The sequence below is a fragment of the Monodon monoceros genome, unplaced genomic scaffold, assembly GCF_005190385.1.
Source record: "Monodon monoceros isolate NGI ecotype Baffin Bay Population unplaced genomic scaffold, NGI_Narwhal_1 Super_Scaffold_5, whole genome shotgun sequence".
Classification (NCBI taxonomy): domain Eukaryota; kingdom Metazoa; phylum Chordata; class Mammalia; order Artiodactyla; family Monodontidae; genus Monodon; species Monodon monoceros.
Genome location: NW_021703782.1, coordinates 112,181,827 through 112,196,945, shown reverse-complemented (window position 1 = coordinate 112,196,945; position 15,119 = coordinate 112,181,827). Strand labels below are relative to the sequence as shown.

Genomic DNA, 15,119 nt, shown 5'->3' with positions numbered 1-15,119 from the left:
CCTTGGTGCAGCGAACATGTTCCCAGAGACGCATCGGTGAATTGCGTGCAGATCAAATCCAGCAGTGCTGGCTAGAGCGAGAGTCTCCTCTGCCCACATGGCCAGGTTGCCTCTGCGTGGGACCTCCTGTGAGCCCATGCAGTCCCCTCGACCCCCTCCCCGCACCCACAGGAAGCCGAGGCCCGGGCAGGCGGGGCACACCGCAGAGCCGGGGCTGGCAGAGCGGAAGGAGGCCCCTCTCGGCCCCCAAAGTCCCTTTGACCGAACTGTGTCTCACTCATCCATTGGCGGAGCCCCCAGGATGGCCCTCCCTGGGGCACCTCTGTCCCTCCTGCAGGAGGAAGGAGGGCAGCGGCACATCACCGATCCCCTGCCCCCCCCCCCACCTCCCGTCCCGGCCAGGGTGCAGGGCCCGTGCTCACCCCTGGCTCTGCCCCACTGGACCGTAAACTCCTTGAGGGCAGAACTGAGTAAATCCCTCCTCAGTACTGAGTCCCTCCCCCTTGGAACTGAGGGGAGGAGGGAGCAGTCATCTGTCCCCTGGGGGCAGCAGATGGCCTGCTTAACTTAGAAAGGAAAACAGCACAATTTAGAATTAGTCCCGGGTGAAAGGGTGAAAGGTCGAGGCAACATCTGTGTCGGGATGCTTCTTTCTGGGGTTGCATTTTTATGGAGCAGTGCTGGCTGGCGGGGTGTGGCAGGGAGGGCCGAGCAGGCACAGTGGAAATTTTGAGGCGGGAACAAAGCTCCAGGCCGGCGGGACCGCGGCCATTTGGTGCTCCTCTGGGGGTGGGGGTGGGGGTGGGTGCGAGCAGAGCCGCTGTGGGGGGAGCCGGCCCCTCTGCAGCCCCTCTCCTGGGGCCTTCAGCCCCACCTGTCACTCACCTGCCGCTGGCCAGGTGGGGCCAGGACAGGTCACCCCGGCCAGATGGCCAGGTTGTGTGTGGGTGGGAGAGAAGGCCAGCGGAGGGGCAGGTGCTGGGGTGACCTCCTTCCGGAGGGGAGCAAGGAACGGGGAGCCGTCGTGGGCCCCGGCTGCCAGGGGTGGGTCCTATCCCGTCTGCAGGAGGCTCGTGCCCCCGCCCCACCGTCTCGGGTTCTCCACACGGCCCCCGACGGCCCCTGGCCTGGAATCGCACGGCAGGTGTTGGGTGTGACTTCCCTCTCCAAGCCTGGCACCTGTCCCTGCCGGGCACTTACACTGACCTGCCAGGACAGGTGTCGAGGACAGAATGGCCGAGAGGGGCTTGCTCACTGGTGCTGGTGGCCTTGCCCATGTCTGATCAGCCTCACGGGCCTTCCACCTTCTTAGGGACGGGTTGGTGCCGTGGGTGCCTCCCCAGGAAGCCCAGCACTGCAGCCAGGGTAGGAGAGAGGTGCAGACAGGTCCAGGGGACAGAGGGGGCAATGGCTGGAGGCTGGCCAGAGCAGGGACAGGACTCGGGAGGGGGGAGGGCGCTGGGGAGCGGCCTCCGGGACTGGCTGAAAGCTGCTCCGCCACCCCCCACCACCCCCCAGGCCCAGACCCTGCCCGCCTGGCTCAGGGCTTCCTCCCTCCCAGCTGAGGCTCCTGCCCAGACCCTGGTCGTACCTCACACCCCACGAAGCACCTGCCTCGGCGGTCCCACCCCCGGAGGCTGCCCCTCCCTCTGGCCCTGCCCATCCCCTGGCTGGGGTGCTGGTGGACGGTGGCCAGGCCTGGGCCCAGCCCCGGAGCCGGCCCGGATGGGCAGCATGCCTTCACGGCAGTGTCCACCAGGCCTGGGCGGGAGTGGGGAGGACAATGGGCCCCCTCAGCTGCCGCCTTCCCCCACAGAGGGGCCTCCCTGGCTCCTGCCCCGCCCACTGGGTTGGCGGCCGCCACGCCCGGCGGACAGCAGCTGCTCCCCGCGTACCCAGCCGCAGGCGCACCTGCTCCCCAGCCGCCCTTTGTCCGCGCTGCGGACGCCTGATTTACTGGGTGCGTTTTCCCTCTTGCCGGCCCAGCGTGATACAGCCTTACTGGCCGGGATGCCCCCGGTCCAGGCGGATTCTCCCACAGTCCTCCACGTTAGGCTCCCCACTCAGGATGGGACGGAGGGGGGTTGGTTCAGGGGCACACTGCCCCATGGCTGGAGGGTGTAGGGTTGTGCCTCCAAGTGGGCCCTTCTGGTCCACTTGGGAACACGGCCGAGTAGGGGACTGCTCTAGTGGTGGCAGGCCCCACCCAGGGTGCCCCCGCCCACCCCCGGGACCAATGATGGAGGCCTCGCCTACGAGAAGGATGGTGCTGGGCAGCCTCGTGTGGATTCCCCTGAAAGCCGTGGGGCGGGCCCGCCTCATCTCGCCCGTGCGGGTGGGCTTCCCTCCCCTTGGAGCTGGCGGGATGGGGGCAGGGCCCAGAGGCGAGAGGGAGGCGTGGACAGGACTGGCTCCCATCCCGCTTCGATGACCAGCACCCTCTGTGCAGCACCCACTGCCTGCCTGCTCCGTCAGTAGCTGGGGAAGAAAAAAGAGCCTTTTCTCCAAGTGGGAGCCGCGGCCAGCTCCCGCCTGACAATGGAGGGCATTGAGAGGTGGCGGAGGTGCTGCCTCCTGGGTCTCCCCCCTCCCACCCCCAGGGCTCTGGGTTCCCAGTGCCACTCGGGCCGGGACCAGGCGGCCTGTAACTGGATCCACGCACAGTGGGGGTCACACCGCCTTCCCCAGGCTCTGGGGTGTGGCCTTGCAGGAGCCAAGGTGCCAGGGCGCCAGCGGCGCGGGGGCCGCGTGCTGGGGTCTGTGCCCCTCGCGAGGAGCCAGCCACCCCCCGCTCCCTGAGCGGGCTGGCTCAGGCCTGAGTTACCTCCCCCGGACCCCTCCCAGAGGGCAGCTGGTTTTCTTTAAGCCAGTTGGTTTGGAACTTTCGGCTTCTGGCAACAGATGGTGGGCCGGAGTGGCCATTTCGCGTCCTCCCCGCCTGCCCTACCCAAGCCACAGCCACAGATAAAAGGCTTCAGGGAGACAGATGCCTCCCAGGCCACGGGGACAGGGGAGCAGCCCAGCTGCTGAGAAACGCACAGACCCCGGACGCCCGAAACTGCCACCGCCAACCCTGGGGAAGGGCCTCTCCAGGGGCCGCCCCTCCCCTTCTTCCCTGTGCAACTTTGCTTTTAGCCCCCGGGGCAGGCAGGTGGGGAGGGAGGCGGGGGCTGGCGTTTGTCGGGGTCAGGGGTTCTGGTGGGCTCTGGAAAGTGGGACGGTCCGGGCTCAGGAGGGCCCTCTCTTCATCCAGGGGAGCCCAGGCTCCTGGCAGCGCCCCCTGCTGCCCCGCCAGGCGGGAGGAGGCTCCGCCCACAGGTGCCCAGAGCTGTGGGCCCAGCGTTGGGGCCGCCTTCTCAGGCTGCTGCAGGCTGGGGGCGTTGCCGCTGGGAAGAGTGATGCCTGGCTGGTCCCAGAGCCTTTCCTGAGGTTTTTCCTCGAGTGCAAGGCCGCGAGGTGACCTCACGGGGGCAGTTTATGGCCCAGCCCCCAGAAGCCGAGGCGACAGGTGGCCAAGGGGGGCCCTGGGGTGGGGATGACAGGCGCTGAGCCCTTCCCTACAGGGAACGCGTGGCACCAGGCCTGGCACCAGGAGGGCGGCAACCTGCCTCCCCTGCCCCAGTCACAGCCTGGGCGGTGAGTACCCCAGGGAGCGTGCCGGCCTGCCAGAGCGGTGGTCCTCCTGGACCCCGGCTTCTCCAGCCGGGCAGCGGGTGCCTCTACTCCTGGCTGGCGTTGCGTGGACATCTGTCGTGAAGCCTTGACCGCGCAATGGAAAAGCCGTGTCTGGGTGCTATGTGTGGGTGGGGATGGGTGCCGACCAGCACGGCCCCCAACGCATCAGACCCCTGACAAAGAACTCCACGTCGCGAAGAAAATGGGAAGCCAGGCCACGTCGTGTTGGCAGTCGTTTCCACGTTTGTTATCCTATTGATGTTGAAAGAAAAAAAGCTGTGAACTCTTTTATTAACCAAATAACGCACATTCATTACCGAAAAGCTAAAGAGGAGAGAAAGCAGGCAGCCCCCCGAAACTAAAGATTTTACAGAGCGCCGCTGCCCTCGGCAGAGGACGGCCGTGGCTGCCCGTGTGGTCCCCTTCTCGGTGGCTTGCCAGGGTGCAGACAGGGGCCTCCGTGAGTTCTGACACCTACGCCGGCGCCCACCGAACACTCCGGTCTCTAGTTTCTCCAATTAACATAATCACTTTTCTTTATGGAGGTGAAATTCACTTAATGTAAAATTAGCCACCTAAAAGCGTACAGTTCAGTGGCGTTTGGCACACTAGTGATATTGGGCAACCCCCGCCCCCTCTGGTCCCAGAACTTCCCCTCTCTCCTCGCGGGGCCTCACCCGGCTGTGCCCGCTGCCCGGGGTGGGGCCCCACCAGCGCCGGGGCTGGTGGCGGGCGGCTGGCTGGGCAGCGGGCACTCACCGCCCCGGTGTATCTGCCGCAGCTGCAGTGGAGCCTTTGCGGGCCGGCGATGCCAGGCGCCCAACCCCTGCCTCAGCGCCCCCTGCAGGAACGGCGGGACGTGCCACACGGTGGAGCGCGACGGCCTTGTGGACTACACCTGCCGCTGCCGCCTGGGCCTCTCGGGGCCGCTGTGCCTGACGCCCCGCGACCATGCCTGCCTCGCCAGCCCCTGCCTCAACGGCGGCACCTGCGACTTGCTGACTCTCACCGAGTACAAGTGCCTCTGCCCCCCGGGCTGGTCAGGTGAGGATGCCGGCGGGAGACGCGGCTGTGGCGCTCAAGAGGGGTGGGCAGGCCCCGGCCCTCCCCCAGCTGCCCGCACAGCAGTTGCCGGCCCGTCTGTGTGGCTGGGGAGGGCTCTGCTCGGCCGTTGGGGTCCGTGATCCAGAAGTGGCGCAGAGCCCCCCCCCCGGAGGGTCCCCACGCCCCTCTCCAGCCCTGGAGGGCCCCACCCCTGCCCGCCTCTGTGAGAAAAGGGGACACTCCCACCTCCCTCCTGCCAAGAGTGCAGGCCCCCCTTCAGGAGCCGTGGCGTCACTGCGGGCACCAGAGTTTAAGAACACGGGCTCTGGAGGTGCGCCTGCCGCCGTGCATCCTGCGACAGTCACTCAGCCCCTAAGCTGTCGGGGTCGTGAGGTGTCAGGAGCCGACGCCGTGGGGCCCATCCCCGGCGGGCACCTCCGTGGTGCCTGGAGGCGGCCCCCGGCTCTTGGGACGGCCTGGCGCGGGGAGCAGGGAGGCCGGCTGACCCCCTTCGCCCCTCCCCCGCCAGGGAAGACATGCCAGCAGGCGGACCCCTGCGCCTCCAACCCCTGTGCCAACGGGGGCCAGTGCCTGCCCTTCGAGGCCTCGTACATCTGCGGCTGCCCACCCGGCTTCCACGGCCCCACCTGCAGGCAGGACGTCAACGAGTGCAGCCAGAACCCCGGGCTCTGCCACCACGGTGGCACCTGCCACAATGAGGTCGGCTCCTACCGCTGCGCCTGCCGCGCCACCCACACCGGCCCCCACTGCGAGCTGCCCTATGTGCCCTGCAGCCCCTCCCCCTGCCAGAACGGGGGCACCTGCCGCCCCACGGGGGACACCGCCCACGAATGCGCCTGCCTGCCAGGTACCGCTCGCTGCCCCCTGCTGGGGGTGGCCGTGCTCCCCCTGCCTGGTGGGAGGGCGGGGGGTGCCCAGGGCGGAGGGAGCACAGGGCTGGAGCAGGGCCGGCTGGGCCTGGGGGTGGATGTCCACTGGGCGCGGGCGATTGGAAGGCAGCCTTGGGTGTGGTGTAGGGGCGGGGCTGGAATGGGGGCCACCCATTAGGCACCTGCCCACCCACTTCTGCCCGGGGACGGGTCCGCTGTGACCAGACGGCTGGGCCCATGAGCCCCGATGCTCCTCCCCTGCCGCCAGCCTTCTCCAGGCCACTCAGGAACCCCCGAATCTTGAGCTCCCTGGGACCATGTGCACGTTACAGAACTCTCCACGGCAGCAGGGAGCACCCTCGCTCGTGCGGCCCCCGGGCTTCCCCTGTGTCCCCGAGGTGGGGACAGTGAGGCTGGGGCTTACGCGTCACTTGCCCCAGTGGTGGCCCTTCCTCCTGGCCCCGCTGGTCTCCCACCGGTGGGGCGACAGTGGCGGGCACAGCCCCCCACCCCCCCAGCAGCTCCACTGTCCCTGTTGTGTGTCCCACACTTGCCACTGTAGTTTTCATCTGAGTCAGTTTTGCTGCCGGTGATCTAAAAATACTGATAATGACAAAGAGGTTTGAAGACCTCTCGTCTGTCGTCTGCGCATTGGCGGTTAGGCGGTTAGGCAGGAACGAGGAAGGGAAGGGTGTTTCAGGAGGGGGGCGGGATGAGGTTTGGGTGCTGGAGGGGAGCCCAGGGTCTGGCTGACCCAGGGGTGAGCCGAGGGTCGCCCCAGCCCCCATGCTGCCGCAGCCCAGCTCGGCCCCTGCAAAGAGGAAGTGCTCTGCCCGCCCACCGTCCATGAGCCCCGGGCCTTGTCACTGCAGCGGCCGCCTCTGCGTGTAGACGCCGGGCGCATGCACTTCCTGCGTGTCAGTGGCGCTCCCCTCGCCGCCTGCCTGCCGCGGCGCTGCTGGCCGCCCAGCTGGGCTGGTCAGCTGTCCACAGGGGACTGGGCCAGGCGTGCCTCCCGGTTCTGGGTTCAAATGCCTTCTTGGTGGTTGTGGGACCCCAGGCCTGGGACCTTGTGTCTGGCCACGTGGGTCAAGCGGGGCCGTGGAGGTGGGCGGAGTGGGGGGCCAGCCAGAGGGTGCTGCACACCTGGGGCAGGTGTGGCCCCACCTGGGGGGGGGTGAGGTGAGACCCAGCCCGCTTTAGAACTCACCCTCCAAGGCCAGGGAGAAGCAGCGCTTCCGGCCCACCGCATACAAGGGGGTCCGGAGTGAGGGCTCCGGGCTCCCGTGCGGGGGCCTCGGAGGGAGGGGCAGGAGGGAGTCCAAGGCACCCCGGGAGGAGCATTAATCAGTAACTGGCTGCAGGTTGGGCTATTGCCAGACGCCCCTTTCTCGGTTGATTATTGAACCAGCGGGAGTTGAATGGATTAATAGCTAACTGGCTGGCCACAGGCTGGGGGAGGATGTGGGCCCTGCCTGCGCCTCTGTTCCTGGGAAGCCAAGAGCCACACCTGCAGTCCCCCCAGGACTGCCCACCTGGGTCCCACTGTCTCCCCGCTCCGGTTCCCTGCTTGGGGGGCCCCCGGGCCCAATGCAGCCCCTGCAAGGCGGGGTATCTGTGGCCACACACAGGGGTGTTGCAGAGAACCCCCAGCATGGGGCGGGCCAGCAGACACTGCCCAGTCACTGGAGCCACTCACTACACAGAACGTCTTTTATAGCAGAACCTCTAGAAGCCTGTAATCCTGAGTCCCTGTCTGTTCAGCCGGCTCTTTACAAAATGATTCCTTCGAGAGGAGTGTGTCGCCTGTCCTGGTCACAGGAGTGGGAAGGGTGGGGCGTGGACCCCCGAGGGTTGTGTGGCCATGGAGGGACAGCTCTCTGTCCAGAGTAGGGTGTCGTGGGTGCAGCCAGGAAGATGCCAGAGGCCAGGTTGAGCATGGCAGGGAAGGTGAGGGCCAGGACGCGCGCTGCCCAGCCCTGTGGGGAGGCTTGACCGGGCCCCTGGCTCCCCCCTGCCACACAGGCTTCACCGGCCAGAACTGCGAGGCAAACATTGACGACTGTCCAGGAAACAACTGCAAGAACGGAGGCGCCTGCGTGGACGGCGTGAACACTTACAACTGCCGCTGCCCCCCGGAGTGGACAGGTGCATGCACGGGGAGGCCTGGGTGGGCACCACCACTGCTGGAGCACACGCATGTGGCGGGCCAGAGGGGGGCCGAGAACCTGGTCCAGGCCGGGAGGGATTCTGGAGTGACCAGGGGCTGCCCCGCCGCTGGGCTCTCAGGCCTCTGCCCCAGCAGCCAGCACAGATGTGGCATCAGCTGGTCTGTGCGGGCCATTTGCAGCCTGGCCCCGGGCAGCCCTGAGCCAGAATCAGGTCCCCAGTTTGAGCCCAGGTGCTGGGCAGGACACGGGGGCGCTGGCCGGTAGGACGCCGGCCCCGCCCACAGACGAGCGTGGACCCCAGTGCACCTGTGCCCGCACAGCAGCCAGATGAGAGCCCCCTCTGGCGCCAGGGGTGCAGGGGAAGGAGTGATTCAGGCTGGCGGCAGGTGGAGGAGTCATGAGGGAAGGCTTCCTGGTGGAGGGGGCCCTGCGCCCCGAGGGGGAGGGTCTGGAGGCGCCGCCTGGCCCCACGGTCCCGGCCCCCGCAGGTCAGCATTGCACCGAGGATGTGGACGAGTGCCAGCTCATGCCTAACGCCTGCCAGAACGGCGGGACCTGCCACAATGCCCACGGCGGCTACAACTGCGTGTGCGTCAACGGCTGGACAGGCGAGGACTGCAGCGAGAACATTGATGACTGCGCCAGTGCTTCCTGCTTCCACGGTGCCACCTGCCACGACCGCGTGGCCTCCTTCTACTGCGAGTGTCCCCACGGCCGCACGGGTGAGCGCCGACGAGGCGGGTTCTCGCTGCCCTCGCCCAGCGGTGGGCCCCCTCGGGTCAGGGCTCGCGTGCGTGGCCTTGCGCAGACACACGGACTGCAGCTTTGCGGGGTGACCCCAAAAGGGGCCTTTCTGGGGTGAAGGGGCTGGCGGGGCTGGGGCGTTGCCTGCCATCAGGGCTGCTGGCAGCGAACCTCCCGGAGTGACACTCCACAGGGTCACTAGCAGTGGCACAGTGCGGGGGGGGGCCCTCCCTGGGTAGCCAGGCGGGGGTGGAGCCCGGCGGTGGGCAGCCCGCGTCCCCAGGCCGGGGGCAGCGCCTCGGCTGAGCACCGCCGCCCCGTACCCAGGCCTGCTGTGCCACCTCAATGACGCCTGCATCAGCAACCCCTGCAATGAGGGCTCCAACTGCGACACCAACCCCGTCAACGGCAAGGCCATCTGCACCTGCCCCCCGGGCTACACGGGCCCGGCCTGCAGCCAGGACGTGGACGAGTGCTCGCTGGGTACGGGCAGCCGAGGGGGCAGCCAGGGCGCTGGGGAACCTGGTGGAGATAGTCTGATGGGGGAGGCGGGCACACCCCAGAGCGTTCTGGAGGCCAGGGCTCCCGGAGCAGCCCCTCACTGCACCGTGCCCGCCCACCCCCAGGCGCCAACCCCTGTGAGCACGCGGGCAAGTGCATCAACACGCTGGGCTCCTTCGAGTGCCAGTGTCTGCAGGGCTACACCGGCCCGCGCTGCGAGATCGACGTCAACGAGTGTGTGTCGAACCCGTGTCAGAACGACGCCACCTGCCTGGACCAGATCGGGGAGTTCCAGTGCATCTGCATGCCCGGTGCGCGGGGCGCCGCCTGATGGGCGGGGGTGGGGAAGCCGCGTCCAGGCTGACGGACCCCAGCGAGCACCCCGGCCGTATCTCCTCTGCCCCCCGGCCTCCGTGCTCACCCAGGCCGCGGCCCCAGCGGGTATCTGGGGAGACCGAGCCAGGCCCGTGGGGCACAGTGGAGAGACCAGAGCTGGGCAGCTGGGTCAGCCCCGGGGAGCAGGTGTGGGGGGGGCATCCCGAGCCCTCAGCTGTGGTGAGGGCCGCCCAGGTGGGTCACGGTCCCCTGCACCCCTTGACCGCCCCCTCCCCCAGGCTACGAGGGCGTGCACTGCGAGGTGAACACGGACGAGTGTGCTAGCAGCCCCTGCCTCCAGAACGGCCGCTGCCTAGACAAGATCAACGAGTTCGTGTGCGAGTGTCCCACAGGTGAGGCCGGCCCTAGCCGCGCCCCCCGCGCGGGAGCGCCTCGCTGTCCCTGAGGGCTGCCGGGTTGGGTCCCCCAGCGGCTGGGTGGGAGACGGCTGACTTTCACCTCAGGAGTGAGTGGGGTGTTTTCAGGCTTCCCCCAATGGGCAAGGCTGGGTTGGGCAGGGGGTCCTGGCCCCCGACCTTGCTGAGGAGCCTGGGACCCAGAGACCCTCCTTCCTGCTGGCGGGTCCCTGGGAGCAGCAGTGTGCTCGCCGACCCCTGAGGGACCTCGACAGGAGGAGGTCTAGCCTGCCCTGGCCGCCCGTCTCCGCCAGCCTGCAGTGGACATGATGCCCAGGAGGGCCTAAGGAGCCTTTGGGGGCCCGAGTCTGTCCCAGGGGAGGGCTGGGGGCTGGGGGACGCCGGGCCCGGGGAGGTGTTGTGGGTCAGAGCCTTGGATCTCCCGGGATGCAAATCAGCTGTTCCAGACACGGAGCCGGGAACCTGATTCTCAGCCCGACAAGGCTGTAGCCATAGCAACCGGAGTCAGTCTGGGGCAGAGGCCCCTGTATGAGGGAGCGGGAGGCGTGTGACCCGAAAGGCAGGAGCTGAAAGGGGCCGAGAAGAGAATGGGGGGTTGGCCCAGCCCCGGCCAAAGCACTCTCAAGGGGCCCTCCCAGGCACTCCCTGCCCTTGGCTGGCTGTGGGGCCGCTGCGCCCATCGTGTCTTACCGCCGTCCCTCTCCCCGGCTGCAGGCTTCACCGGGCACCTGTGCCAGTACGACGTGGACGAGTGTGCAAGCACGCCCTGCAGGAATGGCGCCAAGTGCCTGGACGGGCCCAACACCTACACCTGCGTGTGCACAGAAGGTGCGGGGCCGCCCGACTGCCAGGCTGAGCGGGGGGAGGAAAAGCAGGCATGTAGGGTCCAGGGAAGGGGAACAGCCGGGAGCTGAGGCTGGGAAGGTGACCCCTCATTCTGGGGCCTCTGGTCCAGGGGCCAAGAGCAAGGTGAGGCTTTGACCCGGGCAGTGGGGGACGTCCCCAGACATCCCCAGTCTCCCCCGGCGGGAGCGCAAGTGACCCTGGGTTGGCTGGTGGCGTCCTGGGATGGGACGGCCGCGTGCCCGGGGAGCAGCCCCACTTAGCTTCTCAGCCCCCTGCAGGCTACACAGGGCCCCACTGTGAGGTGGACATTGACGAGTGCGACCCCGACCCCTGTCACTACGGGTCCTGCAAGGACGGCGTTGCCACCTTCACCTGCCTGTGCTGGCCGGGCTACACGGGCCACCACTGCGAGACCAACATCAACGAATGCCACAGCCAGCCCTGCCGCCACGGGGGCACCTGCCAGGACCGCGACAATGCCTACCTCTGCTTCTGCCTCAAGGGGACCACAGGTGCCTGGCCGGGGCTGTGACTGGGGGGCTGGGGGCGGGGCCAGGGACTGAGTGCCTCTTGTCTCCCACCGCCAGGCCCCAACTGTGAGATCAACCTGGACGACTGTGCCAGCAACCCCTGTGACTCGGGCACATGTCTGGACAAGATTGACGGCTACGAGTGTGTATGTGAGCCGGGCTACACAGGTGAGCCGCTCGGGGACCCGCAGGGCTCTGTCCCCCCGGCCCTCGTCACGGCCTGCCTCGGGGGCCCAGGCTGTGCTCACACCTCAGGGTCTCCGGGATGGGCCAGGTCTGGAGACCGTGGGGGCAGGATGGTGTAGGCCGCCCACCGCCCAGGGCCCAGCTGTCGGACCACCAGCTTTGGCAACGGTGGCAGAGACCACGGAAGGATCGGGGCTCCGGCCGGCACCAGCCGGGCATCCCTGAGGCTCTCGTTCCTGGTCAAAGCCGGCCCAGCAGGCCCAGGGCAGAGCCAGGCTCCCGGCACACGTGCTGCCCTCCACGGCCCTCTGCCCTGAGGGTGTCCAGGGTGTCCTGAGCCTCAGCCCTCACCAGCCAGCTCGGCCCCTGGGCCCGGGGAGGGGAGTTCGTGTGGGTGGGAGTTTGTGCCTCGGAAGGACCTGGGGAGGGGGTTTCACGGAGGGGGAGACTGAGGCCCCGAGGGCTGGGACCCACTCACCGAGACCCCGCACACTCTCCCTCCGGGGGTGTGGGCGTGAGTGTCTGAGCCGCCGCCCCGTCCCCCCGCCCGCAGGGAGCGTGTGCCACATCAACATCGATGAGTGCGCGGACAACCCCTGTCACAACGGCGGCACCTGCGAGGACGGCGTCAACGGCTTCACCTGCCGCTGCCCCGAGGGCTACCACGACCCCACCTGCCTGTCCGAGGTCAACGAGTGCAGCAGCAACCCCTGCATCCATGGGGCCTGCCGGGACAGCCTCAACGGGTACGGGGCCACCCCACACTCTGCATCCTTGGGAGCCCTGCCCCAGGGAGGCGGCCTGCTCGGGGGCTGGCGGCTGGCGGGCCAGGGAGGGGCAGTCGCGAAGCCCCGGCCTGGCCAGCAGTGGGCCCCGGGCTGAGTGGGTGGGTGCCGGATCTGCCGTTGGTGCCCGGAAATGTGCCGTCGGGCACTCGCTCAGCTCCTGGCCTGTGCCCAGCGCTGCCCTGGGCTCCGTGTGCTCACGGGCCACAGTGTGCGCTCGGGAAACACATTTGTGCCGTGGCCGCAGGCAGGGTTTCTGTGACATCGCGGCGTGCTGAGATGATTGCTCTGGGCTTTGTCCTGGTTCCTGAGATCACTCAGATCTATAAAAGTGGAAGGAGTGTCTTTTGTTATTTGTCAAAGCCCCTCTCAAGCACACCTGAGGACGAGGCTGGGTGCCAGGGAACTGTGTGATGAGGGGGTTGGATCTTTGAGCCCCACCCGGACCTCCAAGGAGGGGAGAGGGGCTGCAGGGTGTAATCACCAACAGCCAGTGATCTAAATGGGTCACGCCTGTGTGAGGAACCCTCCATAAAAATGCAAAGTGCAGGAGTTCAGAGAGCTTCCGTGTCGGTGAACAGGTGCAGGGGTGGCGGGCGCAGCTCTGAGCCCTTCCCTGTACCTGGCCCTGTGCATCTCTTCCATCGGGCTGTTCCTGAGTTTCACCTTTTATGATAGACCACGAATCTTGTAAGTAAACTGTTTTCCTGAGTTTGTGAGCCATTCTGGCCACAAGGAAGGCGTCTGATTCGTAGCTGTTCGCTCAGAAGTACAGGTGACAACCTGGCGCTTCAGGTTACTGTCGGACGTGGGGCCAGTCTTGTGGGACCGAGCCCTGTCTGTGGGGTCTGCGCTGACCCCAGGTAGTTAGTGCCAGAAGTGAACTGTGGGATACTCAGCTGGTGTCCCCAGAGCTGGAGGATTGCGTGGCGTGGGAAACCCCCTACGTATGTGGCGTCAATATTAGAGTGTAGAGAAGCTTACTTTTAGTTTCTGACACCCATTATGTGCCTGACACTGCTCTGTCTAGATGGGGCCATTGACATGGGCAGGGACCCCATGCCCCCGTTTGGCACAGAGAGGGTAAGCACACCGTCCAGGGCCACACAGCGAGGGAATGGTGGAGGGCTTTCTGACCACTGCCCTGAACTGGGCACTGTCCCCAATCTAGTTTAACAAACCCTCACCACCTTCTTGGGCAAGGTGGGCTATTTAAAGGTGTTTAAAGGACTCCGAGGGTCAGAGCGGACCAGCGCCTCCGACCAGCCAGATCATAGGAAGGTGGCAGAGCGGGGAGTGCCCCCAGCCTAGGCCCTCCCCTCTTGGGCCACACCTGAGCTGCTGTGTGGTCACCCCTGCAGGTACAAGTGTGACTGTGACCCCGGGTGGAGCGGGGCGAACTGTGACATCAACAACGACGAGTGTGAGTCGAACCCCTGTGTCAACGGCGGCACCTGCAGGGACATGACCAGCGGCTACGTGTGTGCGTGCCGGGAAGGCTTCAGTGGTGAGTGGGGCAGGGCTCCTGGTGCAGAGCAGGCCCCCCAGGGTGGCAGCGCGGGGCCAGGACACAGGTCCAGCCACCGCGACCCGTGGCGGCTCCCTCCCTGGGTTGGGGGGGGGGGGCGGGTGTGCAGACCTGCTGGGGTTGAGTCCAGGCCCCAGGCTCAGCGCAGGGCCCTTCCTCCACACCAGGTGGGACCTGGCCACAGCACCCAGGGTGACGGCCACACTGACTGCTGTCCCCCCCTCTCCAGGCCCCAACTGCCAGACCAACATCAACGAGTGTGCGTCCAACCCGTGTCTGAACCAGGGCACGTGTATCGACGACGTGGCTGGGTACAAGTGCAACTGCCTCCTGCCCTACGCAGGTGAGGGCGGGGCCTGGGGGCGGGGCCTGGGCCACCCGCGGGAGTGGTGCGTGAGGGGTACGCAGTGGCTTCCGGGGCTGGCCTTGCCTGCATTGCTCGGCGGGCATCTCGAAGGCTCTGCTCTGTACTTGGGCCTGGCCACATTAGGGCCTCGCACGGCAGGTGTCATTGCCAGATGAGCCCACAAAATACCAGGTGCCTGGGAGGAAGTTTTAGTATAAGTAGGTCCCAAGTATTTTATCTGGTGAGGTGGCCCCCTTGGTGGCAGAGCTGGGAGCTGGGCCTGGGCTGTTGACCTCCACGGCCCAATGTCCATGCTGCCTTGGGCCCCTGGCGGCCAGGCCGCCCTCCGCATCCGCTGGCCGGGCCTGAGGGATTCCTTTGATGGCGGGCCCTCTTTGTGTGGGGAAACAAGGAGCCTTTTGTTCCCGCTGAGAGCGGCGGGAGACTCGTCCCCGGCGTCTCAGCCTCCGCCACTGGCCTGACCAAGGGGATCGCGAGATATGGTCCTTTTCTTAGAAGAGATTTGCCAAGTGTTAAAAAATAAAAGTCCACAACGACTAGGGCCACCAGCCCCACGGGGAATGGGCAGAGGGTGCTGCCACTGGGGACGGTTGTGGCCCCCAGCGGTCCTGAGAGGGCCCCGGCGGGCGGGGTGGGGCCCATGACTGTGGTTCTCATGACATCGGGCGGCTCATGGCCAGAGCAGTGTTTTCTTTCACCAAATCTGGGGAGCTGGACTTTCTCTCTCGCACCGGTGAGGAAACTCTCCCCTGGTGGCCGCCCAGGGGCTTCCGCGCCCAGGGCGCACCCGAGTCCCTTTCGGACACGTTGACATCGGGGCCGGCGGGCCGGCGGGGAGGAGCCGGCCTGTGCTGACCTGCTTCCCGTCTGCCCGCTTCCTGCTTCCCTCTGCACAATTGTCGGAAACTCTAGCGAATTTCCTGCCTGCCCGGGTCGCCGTGGAAACCGATAGAAAGAAAGGCCCTGGACAATCACACCCGCGGGCCGGGGAGATAATGGACCACGGGGAAGATAACGCTTCCTCGCGGCCTCAGGACTCAGTCCCGTGGGCTGTAAACAGGAAGCCCTGCATAGGGCTTTCAGGGAGGAAAAGTCACCCA

At 66.9% G+C, this 15,119-nt stretch overlaps 1 protein-coding gene across 1 annotated transcript in view; it reads left to right on the top strand.

Moving 5' to 3' along the window:
- NOTCH1 (notch receptor 1) overlaps positions 1-15,119 on the top strand; it is a 47,434-nt gene that overhangs the window by 15,501 nt on the left and 16,814 nt on the right. The window contains exons 3-15 of the mRNA XM_029204052.1: positions 4,457-4,719; positions 5,249-5,587; positions 7,635-7,757; positions 8,269-8,502; positions 8,852-9,007; positions 9,151-9,336; positions 9,640-9,753; positions 10,492-10,605; positions 10,902-11,135; positions 11,211-11,321; positions 11,893-12,085; positions 13,486-13,631; positions 13,882-13,995. Coding sequence (XP_029059885.1) covers positions 4,457-4,719; positions 5,249-5,587; positions 7,635-7,757; positions 8,269-8,502; positions 8,852-9,007; positions 9,151-9,336; positions 9,640-9,753; positions 10,492-10,605; positions 10,902-11,135; positions 11,211-11,321; positions 11,893-12,085; positions 13,486-13,631; positions 13,882-13,995 — 2,327 coding nt within the window. The remainder of the gene's footprint in view (positions 1-4,456; positions 4,720-5,248; positions 5,588-7,634; positions 7,758-8,268; positions 8,503-8,851; positions 9,008-9,150; positions 9,337-9,639; positions 9,754-10,491; positions 10,606-10,901; positions 11,136-11,210; positions 11,322-11,892; positions 12,086-13,485; positions 13,632-13,881; positions 13,996-15,119) is intronic.